Genomic DNA, 16,871 nt, shown 5'->3' on the forward strand with positions numbered 1-16,871 from the left:
AGAAGCGGATATCATATTCACGTTCCCGGAGGAAGTGAATCTTCTGCTGAATGCAAGACAGAACCGGATGAGGATTATACCTCACAGATGTTAAAGCCTGTAACACACTGAGAGAGTCAGAATATAAAATGAACCGTTGGTGTTGGCATTCACTAATGTGTTCCAAGGCTAACTCTATAGCGTGCAGCTCTGCAGTAAAGATACTGCATTCAGAGGGAATCTGCTCCGATGTAGTGCTGTCTGTAAAGACAGCAGCAGATCCCACATATAATTCCGACTTCGAACCGTCTGTGTAAACTGGCGCGAAGTCAGAATGTTCAGCTCGGTGTGCAGAATGAAGCTGCAGGTAGACGATGGAGTGTCTGACTTTCCCCAATTCCTAAGGGACAAGTCACATGCCGGGAAATGAGCATGCCAGGGTGGAAGGGGTTGCTTCGGTGTTTGGGCAACCTTGTCTACCTTGATATTAAGTTCTTTGAGTAGCTCTTGGAGACGAATACCAAAAGGTCGGTTGGCAGTCTTACGGGTGTTGTACAAATTTTCCCATCGTGGCTCAAAAACGGATAGCCACGTAGGATGGTCTGGCAGGGATTTCAATTTTAAAGCGTAGTTTAGAGACAATTGCTTACGTCGAAGCGATAACGGCGGTTCGTTTGCTTCGACATATAAGCTCTGGACTGGAGATGTTCGATATGCTCCAATAGCGGTACGGAGAGCCAGATGATGGACAGGATCCAGCCAACGAAGTACACTGTCTCTGGCCGAATTGTAAACCAGGGACCCATAATCTAGTCTGGATCGCACAAGTGCACGGTAAATGCGAAGAAGGGTACATTGGTCTGCTCCCCAAGATGTAGAGGAGAGCAAGCGGAGAATATTCATCCCTCTTGTGCACTTTGTGCGGAGTTGACGGATATGATCCAGAAAGGTCAACTTTTTGTCAAATATGAGTCCCAAGAATTTTGTGTCCGGTGCTACTGGAATAGCATTTTGTCTGAGCCTTAATTCAGGTTCAGGATGAAGATTACGCTTGCGACAAAAATGTACGCAAACGGTCTTCTCCGGCGAGAACCTAAAGCCATTAACAAGTGCCCAGGAATTGAGACGATCAATGGCTTTCTGCAGTTGTCTTTCAATAACCCTCATGTTGCATGACTGACAAAATATGCTAAAGTCATCAACATAGAGGGCACTGTTTACAGTTGGAGGAAGTTGTTCTATGATGGAATTTATTTTGATGGCGAAAAGCGCGACACTTAATACTGATCCTTGTGGTACTCCCTCCTCTTGGCTGAAGGAACGAGAGAGTGAGGATCCCACACGAACTTGGAAAGATCGATTGGCTAAAAAGTGTTTAATAAAAATGGGGAGTTGCCCCCTAAGACCAAGGCTATGCAGATCTTTTAAAATGCCAAATCTCCAAGTTGTGTCATACGCTTTCTCCATATCAAAGAACACTGACACCAAGTGTTCGCGTTTTAGGAAAGCATCCCGGATGGATGTTTCCAATCTAATAAGATGGTCCAAAGTGGACCGGTTCCTTCGGAAGCCGCACTGGATGCTGGAGAGAAGGTCATTTGATTCTAAGTACCATATTAAACGAGAATTAACCATTCTCTCCAGGATTTTGCACAGACAGCTAGTCAGAGCAATAGGACGATAATTGGTGGTGACTTTTGGATCCTTTCCTGGCTTAGGAAAAGCAAGGACGATTGCCTTCCGCCAGGAGTCCGGAAACTGCCCTTCAATAAAGATTCTGTTATATAGAAGGAGCAGATAATCCATAGATTTTGGTGAAAGACGTTTAATCATTTCATAATGGATGTCATCTGGTCCAACAGCACTTGCATTAGAAAGAGTGAGGGCTCTCTTCAATTCCTGCATAGTGAATGCCCCGTTGTAGGGATAGAGGCCCTTGGACTTGAAATTAAGTGCCTGCTTTTCGATTTTATGTTTCAGGACCAGAAACTCTGGGGAATACGAAGATGTTGCGGAGATGTTAGAGAATGTTTCCCCAAGAGCATTGGCTATTGCAGTTGGATCTGCAATAGCGCATCCATTATAATCTAGGATTGAAGAAGGGTGGGATGTATATTTTCCCTTCATTTTCCGGATTTTATCCCAGACTACCTTAGAATTGGTAGACTGGTTAATAGATGATGTAAAACGGATCCATGATTCCTTTTGACTCTGACGGCGAATGTAGCGTGCTTTGGCTCGTGCACGCTTGAAGGCTATTAGATTAACAGTGGTAGGATATCGACGGAATATCCCCCACGCTTTGTTTTGAGCCTTTTTTGCTGCTGTGCATTGTGAATTCCACCAAGGTTTGGGAAATGGTGGAAACCGGGCAGATGTTTTTGGAACAGCATTCGCAGCTGCTTGGACAATGATTTCTGTGATGTACATTACTGCGTCATTGATAGGCTCCTGACTGACTGTACTCAGGTCAAAATTTGCCTGATGTTGGAAGGCATTCCAGTCAGCCTGATCAAACTTCCACCGTGGTAACCTAAAAGGAAGACATGGTCTCCCACTGTGTAACAAGGTTATCACAGGGAAGTGATCACTTCCGTATGGATTCTCCTCCACTTCCCAAGTGAGTGAAGGGAGTAGAGAAGGGGAGCAGATAGAGAGATCAATGGCGGAAAAAGTACGGGTAGGCATGTGGAAGAAGGTGTTTGTTCCAGTATTTAAAAGGGAAAGGGCATTGTCATTGAGCATACGCTCTATGACCCGTCCCCTTCCAGTGATGTTAGCACTACCCCACAGGGTGTTATGTCCATTAAAATCCCCAAGTAGTAAGAAAGGGGGAGGCAACTGCGTTACAAGATCATCAAGGTCTTCCTGGGAGATGTCAGTCCCAGGTGGCAAATAAATAGAGCAGACCGTTAATAGAAATCCCACTGTAAGGCGAATTGCAACAGCCTCTATGCTGGTTGTAATTAGCAAGGGCTGAACTGGGGTCTGATTATTCACAAGGATAGCCACTCCTCCATGAGCAGGACCATCCGCAATTCTATCCTTACGAAAGATTGTGATGTTATGCATGGTGGGATCATCATTTGCCTTTAGATAAGTCTCCTGCAAGCAAAAGCAAACTGGCTCGTGCTTTTGCAGGAGGGCCTTGATGTCATCTGTATTTCGCCGGAATCCACGACAATTCCATTGTAGGAATTTAGCCATTATTTTGGCTTGGTGGGTCCATCAGGCGGCTTCCGAGGTGCTGAGGGCTTACTTTTATCAGTCTTGGCTTTATCTTTTTTGGGGAAGAATGGACGCTGTCCCGTGTCCATTTCTTCCTCCGCAAAGAGTTCCAAGACTGATTCATCCTGTACCTCCTTGTTCTCTACATCCATTCTTTCTGTTGTTACTTGAGGCTCTTTACCACTTGGTTTTGGTAGTGGTGGAGCACTAGGAGGTACGGATATAGGAGTGGCAACTGACTGTGTTTTTTTGGTGGGCTTTTGAGAACTCAATAAATAGCGTGCAATTGGGGTGAATGACTCTTTTGGTGGTATAGTCATCTCAGCTTGTGTCCCGATAGTGCACTTAGCAGAAACCTTCTGGGCATATGAAGGTTTCCCGCTATTTACTGGTTGGATACGTTTTCTGGCCTCTGGGTAGGAGATATTCAGCTCTGTTTTCAGTTTTTGTATTTCTTTTTCATCCTTCCACCGCTGGCATGCTCTAGAGTAGGCGGGATGTTCTTCTTGGCAATTGACACAGATAGGTTTTGGAGCTGAGCATTCCTTGCTCTCGTGGTCTTTAACACCACATCGAGCACAGGCAGGATTACCACGACAAGATGTTTGTGAGTGGCCGTATTTTTGGCATCTAAAGCACCGCAGTGGGTTTGGGATATAAATCCTCACTGGGCAGTTTAGATAGCCTGCCTTGATGGAACTTGGAGGCCGTGGGGTGTTAAACGTTAGGATGAGAACTCGGGTAGGGACGAGATTCCCATCCTTTCTCATTGATATTCTTTTGACAGATGTCACTCCTTGTTCTTTTAATTCAGAGCAGATCTCTTCTTCAGAAACATGAAGAAGGTCCCACTCTGATATGACACCACGTGAAGAGTTTAGAGTTTTGTGAGGGGTTACGATGATAGGTATTCCCCCTATGGATGTAGACTTTATGATTTTTTCCGCTTGCTTGGTGGTAGAAGCTTCGACCAAAAGGTCACCAGAATGCAGTCTTTTTACAGTTTTAGGTGAACCTGCCAACCCTTCTAATCCTTTCTGGATAAAGAAGGGTGACATCTTCCCAATGGACTGCTCTCCGGTGGAATGGAGAATGAGGAAAAGCGGTGTCACTGATGATGATGGTGTATCCTCAGTCCTGGCTCTTTTTGCAGAGGTGTTTTCTGCGTCTTCATTTCGATTAGGTAGGGGCCTTGTTGGGGCCCCAGAAGAAAGGGGATTTAAATTACTCATATGAGTAAAGAGAAAATGTCTGATGCCTAAGTACTTCACCCACCACGGAGCCCTACGAGGGGACGCCCACTCGTGAACTAGCAGGTACTGCGTACACGAATGGGACGCCGAGTTCGCTTAGAGCACCATACCCACGTTACCAATAAGTCTTTATCCCGTCCCAGGACCATAGGGAGGGAGACTTATTGGAACGCAGTTGACCCTAGCAGTATAATACCACCCGCCGATTGATCCCAGTCGAGCCGGTCCGGGACCACCCGTCTCGTCGAAGCAGGGGCCAAAGTGGTGTATTAAGGCTGGGCCCCTCAACCACCAGGATACCCCTTTCCGCTTCCACGGGTCGCGGCACACGGCTGCACACGCCGGATTCCAATGTTGTAACCCTGGAACCAAGGTATGGGCGTTGGATCCCAGTGATGCTAATCTGGAAAACCAGCAGCATCACTGGGAGGTCCCCTCACCACGTACAGGTGCCCACGTTGAGGGGCCTCAAGATAGAACTGAAAACTCAACAAAGAAAAGGGCTGAATGGCCTATCACATTCACACAACATGTTGTTTTCTGCAGTAAACATTATAAGCAGGTGTATCTTGCTTTCTGCAGGCAACATGAATATCACACAATATGTCAACAACTGTAGGGAATTTCATGGCACAAGGTAAATATCACAGTGACCGCTATGAAATGGTGTCACCCCCAATATTGATTGGGATAATACCACTAGAACAGTCGCATATGGTGCTATGGAATAATGAATTATCTTGCTTAAAAAAAACAAACAAAAAACACACACACATTTCATTCCAATGAATGCATTTGAGAGAAGATATTGTCTGAAGAGCACTTTGTCTCAGAAATTGCTCTTCAGGCAATCATTTTGACTGCAAAGGCAGTCTGTTTCAGTTAGTTCAGACCTGGTCATGGTAGCAGTGCCTCAATTCATGACCTTTTTTTTTTTGTTAATTGTTGGTGCATCGGCTTCTGTGGCCATAATGCACCTCCCAAAGTTTTTGCATTTTACTCTGATCCAAGCCCGAGGCAGGATTCGAACCTTGGGTTGCCAGGCAGGCACTTTACCCACCTGACTAGCCTGGTCAGCAATCCATGACCTATCTGGATGTTTTAGATAATCACACACTAAGGAACAGTCCCAGACTGGTTTGTGGACAATTACGTCATTACATCAAAAAGCTGGACTGGCTAAATACAGCCTGGACCATAACCTCACCAGCCAACCACCCAGGGGACAAATTGAAGTACTGGATTAGGCTGGAGCCAAAACAGCCTTCTTCCAAACTGACCCTGGTTTGCCAGAGAAATGGAGACAAATTTCAGCCAACACCTACTGAAAGTTGCCCAGGAGGGCTGAGGCTGTAACAGAGGCCAAAGTTATTCCTATTATGCTTTATATTTTCAAAGTTTTTTTTTTTTTTTTTTTTGCAAAACTACCTTTGTTTGTGCAAATATTTTTGATTATATAGTATATATGCATGATCACTATACATGCAAGGGTAAATGCAATTTATATTTACATTTACCATTTTAAATATACTTGACAAAAAAAAAAAAAAAATTTTTTTAACTAGTTTCAAATATAACATATACTTACTGTTCTAAAAGCCTTTCAGTCAAATTTTGTAAAATTGCTGCACACTGATTATGATATTCATATAAAGCCTCAGCCAAGGCTGCCAACTGAGAAATTTGTTCTACCTAAGTATATATATATATAAAAAAAGTCATTGACAATATAAAGTAACATGTCATATAAGAGATCTGTTCATTAGCAAGCAGTGCAACGATATAGTCACAATAAGCATACTTACTGGGGAGCAACTTAATCCTCTTCAAAAGAGCATCATTTTGTGACGGCACACTTAGCCTATTTTCCTGCTTATAGAAGCACTTCTAGAAAGCCAATTACAAAATCACTAAAAGTTGAGCTCACATCGCTTTATTGTTTGTACGTCATAAAACTGATGTCCTTTCATCCTCCCACCCCAGTCTAGAAAACAAAAAGTCACATGCAAAATTTAGTGAACTTTGGTTGCTGGACTTGGGTGATTGTGTTTGGCCAATGCCCAAAAACTAATAACTAATGCAATGCCACATTATTTGGGGTTCTCCATGACAGTACGATGGTCACCAATTGCCAACATGTTTGAAGAGGTCTGGGTTCAAATCCTGTTGGAGACCAGAGGACTTCTTAAAAGGCCTCTTCAAACAGGACAGTAGTTAGTCAACCTTGTGTAGAGGAAGTAATTTGCAGGATTTTCAGCCTACACAATGTGCAAATTAGCCTGTGAGCATAAACTTGTACAGACATAATACACCCATCACAATATGGCTAAGTTGCTGATGCATTATACAAATACTGTAATAATAACAAACACAACAACAGCATTATCGTGGTGCTGCAACTAGCCTCTGGAATTCCACTTTTCTTCAAACTGCATCACAATACATTTCAAAACTTCAGTGTCATTAACTATTTCAGTGTTTTGTTAATTCATCAAAAGATGAATTAACAAAACACCCAAAAACAATCAAAGGATGCTAGCAATGTGACTTTTGTTTCATTGCACTTTTTTTTTTTGGTTTGGTAGGACCCACATTTCATTTCCAATTATGATATATTTCAAAAATGTCTCATCGTTTAATCAGATGTCCTTACAAATCAGAACTGACATGCTTGCAATGTTAACATTATCCCTCTGTTAACAGCTGTGGCATGAACTTTACAGAAATGTGCCGCATTCAAAGTTTTTGTGAAAATGGAATGACATGATCTGACATAGATATATTTCCATAGCAATTTCATGAACAGCTATTCTTCAGTTATTTTGTACCAAAGTTCAAACTTTAGATACAATTTAATTATTTGTTGAAACTGAGGGCCATCCATATCATGGATCACTTTCAACAGATACCATACCCTATGAAATGACTCTGGTTACCTTATGCTATTTTAAGAAAATCAAATGTTTCATATGCAGTTTTTCAGATTTTAAAGTAAAATTTAGCAGTGCACTCCAACATTTTGAAATGTGACAAGATGTAAAAGTGCACCTTTGTTATCGGTTGACATTATGCTGTCTCAGTGCACTCTGCTGCCTCAACCTTGAACAGTGAGCACAATCTAGAAACTCTTTGAACAGACCTCATATATTTTCTTAAATTTAAGATAATACCATATTATACAAAATACACTGATAAACAACTGAGTTGGAAAATTAATTATTTATATTATTAAATAATAATAAAAATTATTTAAGAACAAGTGAAAAAACATGAACAAAAGTAAAGGGAAATTCCCCCAACAAAAATAGAGGACTTTCAATATAATATCAATTACATAAAAAGAAAATCCAAGATTAATTCAATGAACCAAAAGGGATCATGTACCAGTTGAGTATGTGTAAAGTTTTTGATTTGAAAGATAAACTAGTGAAATTTCGTGCTAATCTACTTTATATTAATTTTAAAACAGCATGGGCCTAGATTATAGTAGCAAAAATCAACTGGTACTTAACCAGCAATTATTATTTAATGTAAAGATATGCAGGTATTCCTCAAGTTACATAATTAAAGTAATACTAGAAATCATCACATAAGGCGATAATGCATATCTCAGAAATAATTTTTCTAGAAAAAATAGTCACATCAAAAGCATTTCACTTATGTAGTTTTCAGAATCTATTACTGTGTTCTTTGTTCCAGTTTGTTGCATTTTTATTGCCTCAAATCACAAATGTTTCTTTAAATGAAATATAAACTGAAATAAAGGGATACAGAGAGATAAGAATGAGATCAAAAGTAATCCAAAAGAAAGAGTATACAAACAGACAGTGTAAGTCAATACCATGATGTGTCCTAAAGCGTTGCTCTGAGATAATCTGGAGCCAAACCCTGGAACCTGGAGATCTATATCAAATTCAACTTAATTTTAATCAATCAATAATAATCATAATAAAATAATAAGTAACAGTGACACCTAGGTCCAAAGTTCTCTGGATCCCAGTTCTAGACCTGTAACCAGAACTGGGATCTAGAGTACTTTGGATATGATTGGTGTAACAACAAGTTTTGAAGTATATTGTTTACCATAGTATTCTAGTATTATCTCTGTTTATGAAATAAAAGTTAAATGAAGGCATTTGACAACTTCATTTAGATTAAATTTAAATTAAAGAATAAAAATTAAAATGAATAATTTAAGTAAATATAACAAAGCTAATTGATAAGTAAACTAACTTATTTTATGGTCAGTGAAGAAGAAAACCATGATCTGTGGACTGTAAACAGAAAATAAATTCTAAAAACTTCACAACTCATATTTTCAGTTCAAAATATTTATATTAAAGAAACATAAGCAACATGCTATTGAAACATTATCCTGGATCAGTCTATTACTATCACAGATGTAAATCCTCAAATTATTTAAACATTTTTAATTATTAGCCAAGAATGGCTAGGTGTAAAGCTGTTTGAACACTTACAGCTAAAATTAATAGAAAGGATGTAAAATTGAGAATAAATTATGAAGCAGGATAAAAATCAGTGTGTGAAATCCAAATCTGAACATGACACTTGAACATGTGATAATCACATAAATTGGCACTGTAAGTAAAACTAACTTTTCCCATTAACTCAATATGCATCTCATATTTCAAAAAAATGTTCCCCAAGAATAGTTTGTATATAACAAGTATGCTCAGAAAGTTCCAGTAATGACTTTATCAGTAATTTAAAAATGAATTTGCCAATAAATTTGGGTGGTACACAAAATTATTCTCTTCTGCTTTATGATTGGAGCTATTTCTGGAATTACTGATATCAATTAAGTGCCTTCAATACACTGCTGGATTTCCTCCAAATATCCAAGATGTCTCCATCAGGGTTCTTTCTATTCCCAAAAGCAACACACTCTTTCAGTGGAGATGGTTCAAGTTCATATTAGCATTAGCATTAGTAGAGGCATTTGATGCAAGAAGGCAAGCTTATGCAGCATCAGCCAAAAAAAAAAAAAAAAAAAAAAAAAACCCACTTCCACTTCACCCCTCTGTTCGTTCAAAATACCTGTCCAGCTGAGCCTTAAACTTATTTAGGCTATCAACCTCCACCACAAGGGATGGAAGTCTGTTCCACCAACCAACCACCCGCTGGCTAAAGGCAAATTTCCGCACGTCTATCCTACATCTGTCTTTCCTCAATTTGAATTTATGCCCTCTCAGGTGATTTTTCTGAGCAAGAGGAAGAATCCCATCAGCATTGAGCATGCTTAAACCATTCAAGGCTTTATACACCTCTATCAGATCACCTCACTGGTGCCTAGTCTCCAGACACTGTAATTTGCAAAACTTAAGCCTTTCTTCGTAAGAGCACCCCTTTACTCAGCGTTGTTATGGGCCTTTATGAGAGCTTGAAGGACAGGGTGGATGCCCTCGAAGGAAATAAATTGAGGGGCCCATCAAGCTCTCAGCTGCCCACATCAACGCCAGAGCTTGCACTTGGTCATCAGGCAACACAGAAACAGCCCCCTAGGCAGAATGCGCTGGTCCCACAGGAACTAGTAGTTGTTGGTGACTCTATTGTCAGGGAAACGGGGAACATACTTTGTAAAAAGGATAGGTGGAATAGGACCAGGGTATGTCTGCCAGGGGCAAAGGTTGATGACGTTGTAGAGCGGATATCATCTTTTAAGGGCACAAAAGGTGATATAGTTGTACACGTTGGCACTAATGATATTATGAGTAGGAGACCGGCGGAATTACTTAGCAAGTACAGGTCACTGTTGAAAAAAAGCCGTGAATTAGGGTTGAACTTGAAAGTGTCTGCAATTCTGCCCAGACACGATAGGAGGGAGTATATGATGAGAGCCTTGTCGATCAATTCGGCCCTGGAGGGATTGTGCAAGGCTCAAGGGGTAGAATTTTTTTCAGCCTGGACTGTACTTGTTAACAGGAGAGATTGCTTCTACAGGGATGGGATACACTTAAATAGAAAGGGTGCAAGAATTTTTGCTGATGCTGTCGAGGCAGTGTTAGGTGGGTCGGAAAACTGCTAGTTGGGGGGGATACAAGGACTAATAGATTAACAGTAGCCAGTGGCAAAGGTGGAAGTGATTCTTGCACTGCTTCTATTGAAATGAGCAGAAGTCTGAAAAACAAGATGCAGGATATTTCAGAGACTGCTGGTAGTCATTGCGGTACAAGTAAACACATGGGTTGTGTTAGGGTAGCTAAGAATAGAAACAGGTGCATGTATACCTGCGTGTACACCAATGCTAGGAGTTTGGTAAATAAATTTGATGAATTTGAGGTATTGCTCAAAACATCAAAGGCAGATATTGTTGGGATATCAGAGACGTGGTGTCACACAGATATAAGTAATGCGGAACTGGAATTTGGGGAATACAATGTGTATAGAAAGGATAGACAGGACAGGAGGGGAGGAGGGGTTATGCTATTAATTAAGAAACACATAAAGTCCAAGGAAGTGAAGCCAGTCGACATCGATGGACAGGGCAGTGTCGAGTCAGTTTGGTGTGACATAAGCATAGGGAAATCAAAATTGAGAGTAGGAGTGTGCTATAGGCCTAATGACTCTGATGAGTATAATAAGATATTGTACAGGGAAATAGAGTGGGCCAGTAAATCAGAGAGTCTTATAATGGGGGACTTTAATTTCCCAGATATTGACTGGAATTTGTGGGTTGGTCACTCGCACACTAGCAAGGCTTTTGTGGATTTATTGGATGATTGTTTTCTACATCAGCATGTTCGTGAGGCAACAAGAGGGAGCAATACTCTTGATCTGATTATCAGTAGTGATTCTTCATGCATTAAGAACCTGCAGATAAATGAACCACTAGGTGGCAGTGATCACAGTGTGTTGAAGTGGGATTTACTCAAGGAGGTAACTACCATCAGAGGTAAAGGGAAGGGTTTTTGTTTTCGTAAAGGTGACTATGATGGTCTGAGACAGTATTTAAATTCTATACAGTGGGACCAACTGATGATGTTACCAACAGCAAACTCAAAATGGGAAGCATTCAAGGAACTAATCTTGGAGGCTACGAGGCTTTACATACCAACTAAGAAATATTGTTCAAGGTTTAGGCCTAAATGGTTGTCAGATGAACTAATGAGACATGTGGCAGAGAAGAAAAATGCATGGGATACATACAAATTAATGGGTGACATGGAAGCCTATGATAGATATAAGTTGGTCTGTAACCAAGTCACAAAGGAGATTAGGCAGGCAAAGGCAGACTATGAAAAATCCTTGGCAAAGGATGCAAAGAAAAACAGAAAAGAGTTCTTTACATACTTGAACTCGAAAAGGAAAGGGATGAATCAGATTGGTCCACTGGATATTGATGGTTCAACAGTTGAGGATCCTGCTCAGGTGGCTAACAATCTAAACGAGTATTTTGCATCTACATTCACGCATGAGGAGTTATTCAGGAAGGAGAATGATGTAGGTAAAGTAAACATTGGCAGTGAGCTGTATGATTTTGTAATAACTGAGAGGAAAGTGGAGGAGAGATTGTTGAGGATAAACATAAAAAAGGCACCTGGGGTGGATGGGATCTATCCAGTTATATTAAAGGAGGCAGCAAAGGAAGTATGCAAACCCCTAGCCATAATTATGAGAGCTTCTTTGGACTCAGGGGAGGTGCCCATAGACTGGAGATGTGCAAATATAACCCCAATTCACAAAGGAGGATCAAAGGCTGACACAAGTAATTATAGACCTGTTAGTTTAACTTCTGTTCCAGGTAAATTAATGGAGGCACTGATTAAAGAAGCACTGCAGGATCATCTAGACAAGAATTCAGTTATAGCTCAGACGCAGCATGGTTTTGTTAAGGGCAGGTCTTGCCTGACCAATTTGATTGGATACTATGATGTAGTCACAAAAGAACTGGATGCAGGGAATAACTTTGATATTATATATTTGGATCTTAGAAAGGCTTTTGATACTGTTGCACATGGAAGACTGCTGCACAAATTGGAGCAGTGTGGCACTGGAGGCAAATTGCTGCTATGGATAAGGGGATGGTTGAGTGGCAGAAGACAGAGAGTGGTAATCAATGGACACTGCTCAACGTGGACTAATGTTATTAGTGGAGTTCCTCAAGGTTCAGTGTTGGGTCCGTTGTTGTTTTCGGTGTTTATGAATGATATTGATGATGGGATATCAAGTTTAATGTCCAAGTTTGCAGATGATACAAAGGTTGGCAGGGTCGTTAAGGACAATACTGACGCTATGCTGCTGCAACAGGATCTGGAAAGGTTGAACAGATGCGCTGAGAGGTGGCAAATGAGGTTTAACATCGACAAATGTAAAGTGCTGCATATGGGAAACAGTAACCCAAGAGCAACGTATCAACTCTGCGGTACTACACTGACAGTGGTGGAGAATGAAAAGGACCTGGGGGTAATTGTGCAGGCAGATATGAAGTTCTCTGAGCAGTGCAGACGAGCTGCAAGAGTAGCTCATGGTGTCTTGTCAATGATATACAGTAATTTTTCTAGCAGGGATAAGGAGGTGATTATTCCCTTGTATAAGGCAATGGTAAGGCCACATCTTGAGTACTGTATACAGGTCTGGAGGCCTCATTTCAAGAAGGATGTAGAGCTGCTGGAACGGGTACAGAGAAGGGCAACAAGATTAGTAAATGGAACAAAGGGTTGCTCTTACGAAGAAAGGCTTAAGTTTTGCAAATTACAGAGTTTGGAGACTAGGCACCGGCGAGGTGATCTGATAGAGGTGTATAAGGCTTTGAATGGTTTGAGCATGCTCAATGCCAATGGGATTCTTCATCTTTCTCAGAATAATCACCTCAGAGGGCATAAATTCAAATTGAGGAAGGACGGATGTCGGATAGATGTGCGGAAATTTGCCTTTGGCCAGCGGGTGGTTGGTTGGTGGAACCGACTTCCATCACTTGTTGTTGAAGTTGATAGCCTAAACAAATTTAAAGCTCAACTGGACAGGTATTTCGAACGAACGGAGGGGTGAAATGGGAGTGGGTTTTTTTTTTTTTTTTTGGCTGATGCTGAATAAGCTTGCTTTCTTGCATCATATGCCTCTGCTAATGCTAATGCTAATTTTTCCAGCAGGGATAAGGAGGTGATTATTCCATTGTATAAGGCAATGGTCAGGCCACACCTAGAGTACTGTATACAGGTCTGGAGGCCTCATTTCAAGAAGGATGTAGAGCTGCTGGAACGAGTACAGAGAAGGGCAACAAGATTAGTGCTAAATACAATTAATGATTGTATTCATGATTTATTGTAAACTCGTCTGACCAGGTGGTCATTCCAGAGTATAAACAAGAAGTCAGATGAAGCCAATTATAGATTGCCATAACGTTTATAATTTAGACCTAGTTAAAACAGGCAGATAATGAAGAGAAACAGATAGCCTTGCTATCTGTTTCTCTTCATTATTGCTAATTATTCATTGGATTATTCTATATTGCTTATTCTATATTATACTATATTGCTAATTATTCATTGGATACATTGAATGGTGCTAGCCCTCGAAAAATTGCCATTTAAGGTATCCTATTATCAATAATTAGTCTCAATCATTTTATTGCTAATATATATATTAAATGTAATATAAAATCATGTGTATTAAACATGTAGTTTCAATTGATGGATAAAAATAAATAAGCTAGGTATGATAGGTGCACCAAAATGTACAAAGCATTTGCATCAAGGATGTAAAAGTTTATACAAGTATGTAAGAACTGAAAAGTCTAATAAAGTTTGCATAGATGGAGCTGAAAATTACATAAATTGCCAAGTACTAGAAAGGTAAGGATAGCAGAAAAAAGTAATGTAGGTTTGTAAAAGGAGAAAGAATGTGAATATCCTATAAGTTATGATGAATTAAGAGAATTATAGGCTGAATTGCAAACCCAACTAGAGGTGAGGGAACTGCAAAGTAAAACGATTAAACAAATAAAATAAAAGGTGGGATAGCTGTCATCAGATGTGGATGGGCAAATTTAGTTATAAGTCAAATATATGGATAGCAAAAATCTGATGCAAGCTGAAGTAAATATTGATACATGGTCAGGTATATATATCTTTTTCTATACCTTTTATTTTTCTACTTAATAGCCTTTACCGGTTTGGAAAACTATTAGTGCAATACAAGGGTGATACAAATGTTCCACAACTATCCTCATTCTATTGCTATTTTTGTCTTTATTTAATTACTACTTTATCCCTTCCCCATCCTCAATTTAATACCTTGCCCTATACCATGTGCTTGTTCTAAATTCTAATTCATCTAATTTCCACAAAATTCCAACACTAAACCCCCCCCCCCCAAATTTACTTAAAACCTACATTAAATTCAAAAAATGCTTATCCTTATTTTATAATAGCTTTATCCTTATTTTTACCTTAATTTCTTATATCACTGACACCATGTTGGGATTAACTTGTCCATACTGTGAGAGAATGTGCTAATTTTAATCTTTTTGCTTTATTTCGCCTCTCTCCCACTGTTATGGACAAGTATAGAAATGCAGTTCCTCATACCTGACCATGTATCAATACAGTAAACCCCCGCTATTCGCGGTATCTGTATTCGCGGTTTCGCGATCGCCGATTTAATATAAAATGAAACCTAAAAAATGTGAATTTTAAAGCGCCGTGAATATTTTCCGCCATAAAAAAACATGGGCGTGGCTAAAATTATCTTTCCCGGTCAAAACAGCGCTCAGTGGGAGAGGGGTGACAAAATCGCGACCGTGAATGTTTCTCGCTAATCCTTGTTCAATATGTGTTATGCGCTTGTTATGGAAGGTTTCGTCGTTTGCTTTTAATTTATATGCTTATAAATTGAATAAATCTACCGTTTTGCAGTGTAAAACAGACTTTTTCGAGTGTGTTAACGGAAGAAAGTGACTTTATTGTGGACAAGTTCTTTCTAACCCCTACAAAAATATGACTACGAATAACAAGAGAAATGTCAAAATATCAAAGAAGGTGATGACATTAGCGAATAAAATTGAATTATTAGATAAAATTTCTAATGGTGAAAGTGTCTCCTCAGTGGCAAAACATTATAAAATCAATGAGTCAACGGTACGATCAATCAAGAAATCGGAAGAAAATATCCACCGTAGTGTCCGTGAAAACGCGCTAATTGCTTCAAAAATTTGCTCTGTAACTCGTGATGTTAAATTAGAAAAAATGGAAAAGGCTTTAAATCTGTGGATAGAAGACCGAACTCAAAATAAAATTCCGTTAAATTCACTCATCATTCGTGAAAACGCAAAACTCCTTATCAACGCTTTAGCGAAACTGGTGATAGCACTGGCGGGATAAGTTTTTTAGCTAGCAAAGACGCTGGTTTGAAAGATTTGTTTGAAATTTCTAATAAATATTACATTTAATATTAAATTGTTTCTTATTTTCATTTCGATGCCATATGCTTGCATTTCACTATGTACTGTCTATGTATATAGTCATATTATGAAGGTACATATAATACATAGACAAAATTTTAGACTAGTTTTTCTTATATATTTCATACTTTGGAACGGAACCCCTTTTTTACTATGGGAGCCATAACTCAGTATTCGCGTTTTCGGTATTCGCGGCATTTCTCAGGAACGTAACCCCCGCGAATAGCGGGGGTTTACTGTATTTACTTCAGCTTGCATCAGGTTTTTATATTTTTGCTATTCCTATATTCGACTTATAACTAAATTTTCCCACCCATATCTGATGACAGTTATCCCACCTTTTATTTTATTTGTTTAATCATTTTACTTTGCAGTTCCCTCACCTCTAATTGGCTTTGCAATTCAGCCTATAATTCTCTTAATTCATCATAACTTATACGATATACACGTTCTTTCTCCTTTTACAAACCTACATTACTTCTTTTTTCTGCCATCCTCTCTTCTAGTACTTGGCACTTTGTCTATTTTTCACCTCCATCTATGCAAACTTTATCAGACTTTTCAATTCTTGTGTGTTTGTGTTTTTATATATACAGGTGACCCCCGCTTAACGCTGATAATTCGTTCCATAAAAACAGCGCTAGGTGAGCGCCGCATTACCATAAGGTAACATATGTATTTGTGAGTTGCAGTCGGTGCCATAGGATATTTCCTAATCAATAATAAACGGTAGTGAAAAGATACACAAATATCGGTCAAAATATTTAATATTCAAATATTTGTACATATAAAATATTCTGCGTTACATATACATATAATTATGTGGTAACTACTTACGTATCAAAATTAAACTTAAAGTTCCAATTAAAATCATGAATTTAATTGATCTAAATTGATTTAATTTAATTGATGAATTTAATCATGAAAAATGTGTCGATTTTGGGTTGAACTTTGGCCCTCTTCCAAATAAACTAAAAGGGGTATTAATTTTA

General features: G+C 39.4%; 1 protein-coding gene across 1 annotated transcript in view; it reads right to left on the bottom strand.

The window, feature by feature from the left end:
• EndoA (SH3 domain containing GRB2 like, endophilin-A) overlaps nucleotides 1-16,871 on the bottom strand; it is a 416,265-nt gene that overhangs the window by 86,684 nt on the left and 312,710 nt on the right. The window contains exon 10 of the mRNA XM_090389410.1: nucleotides 6,049-6,152. Within this exon, the coding sequence (XP_090245536.1) occupies nucleotides 6,049-6,152 (104 nt within the window). The remainder of the gene's footprint in view (nucleotides 1-6,048; nucleotides 6,153-16,871) is intronic.

Source organism: Mastigoproctus giganteus, chromosome 2 (genome assembly GCF_048544385.1).
Source record: "Mastigoproctus giganteus isolate SK-2022 chromosome 2, ASM4854438v1, whole genome shotgun sequence".
NCBI classification, from domain to species: Eukaryota; Metazoa; Arthropoda; class Arachnida; order Uropygi; family Thelyphonidae; genus Mastigoproctus; species Mastigoproctus giganteus.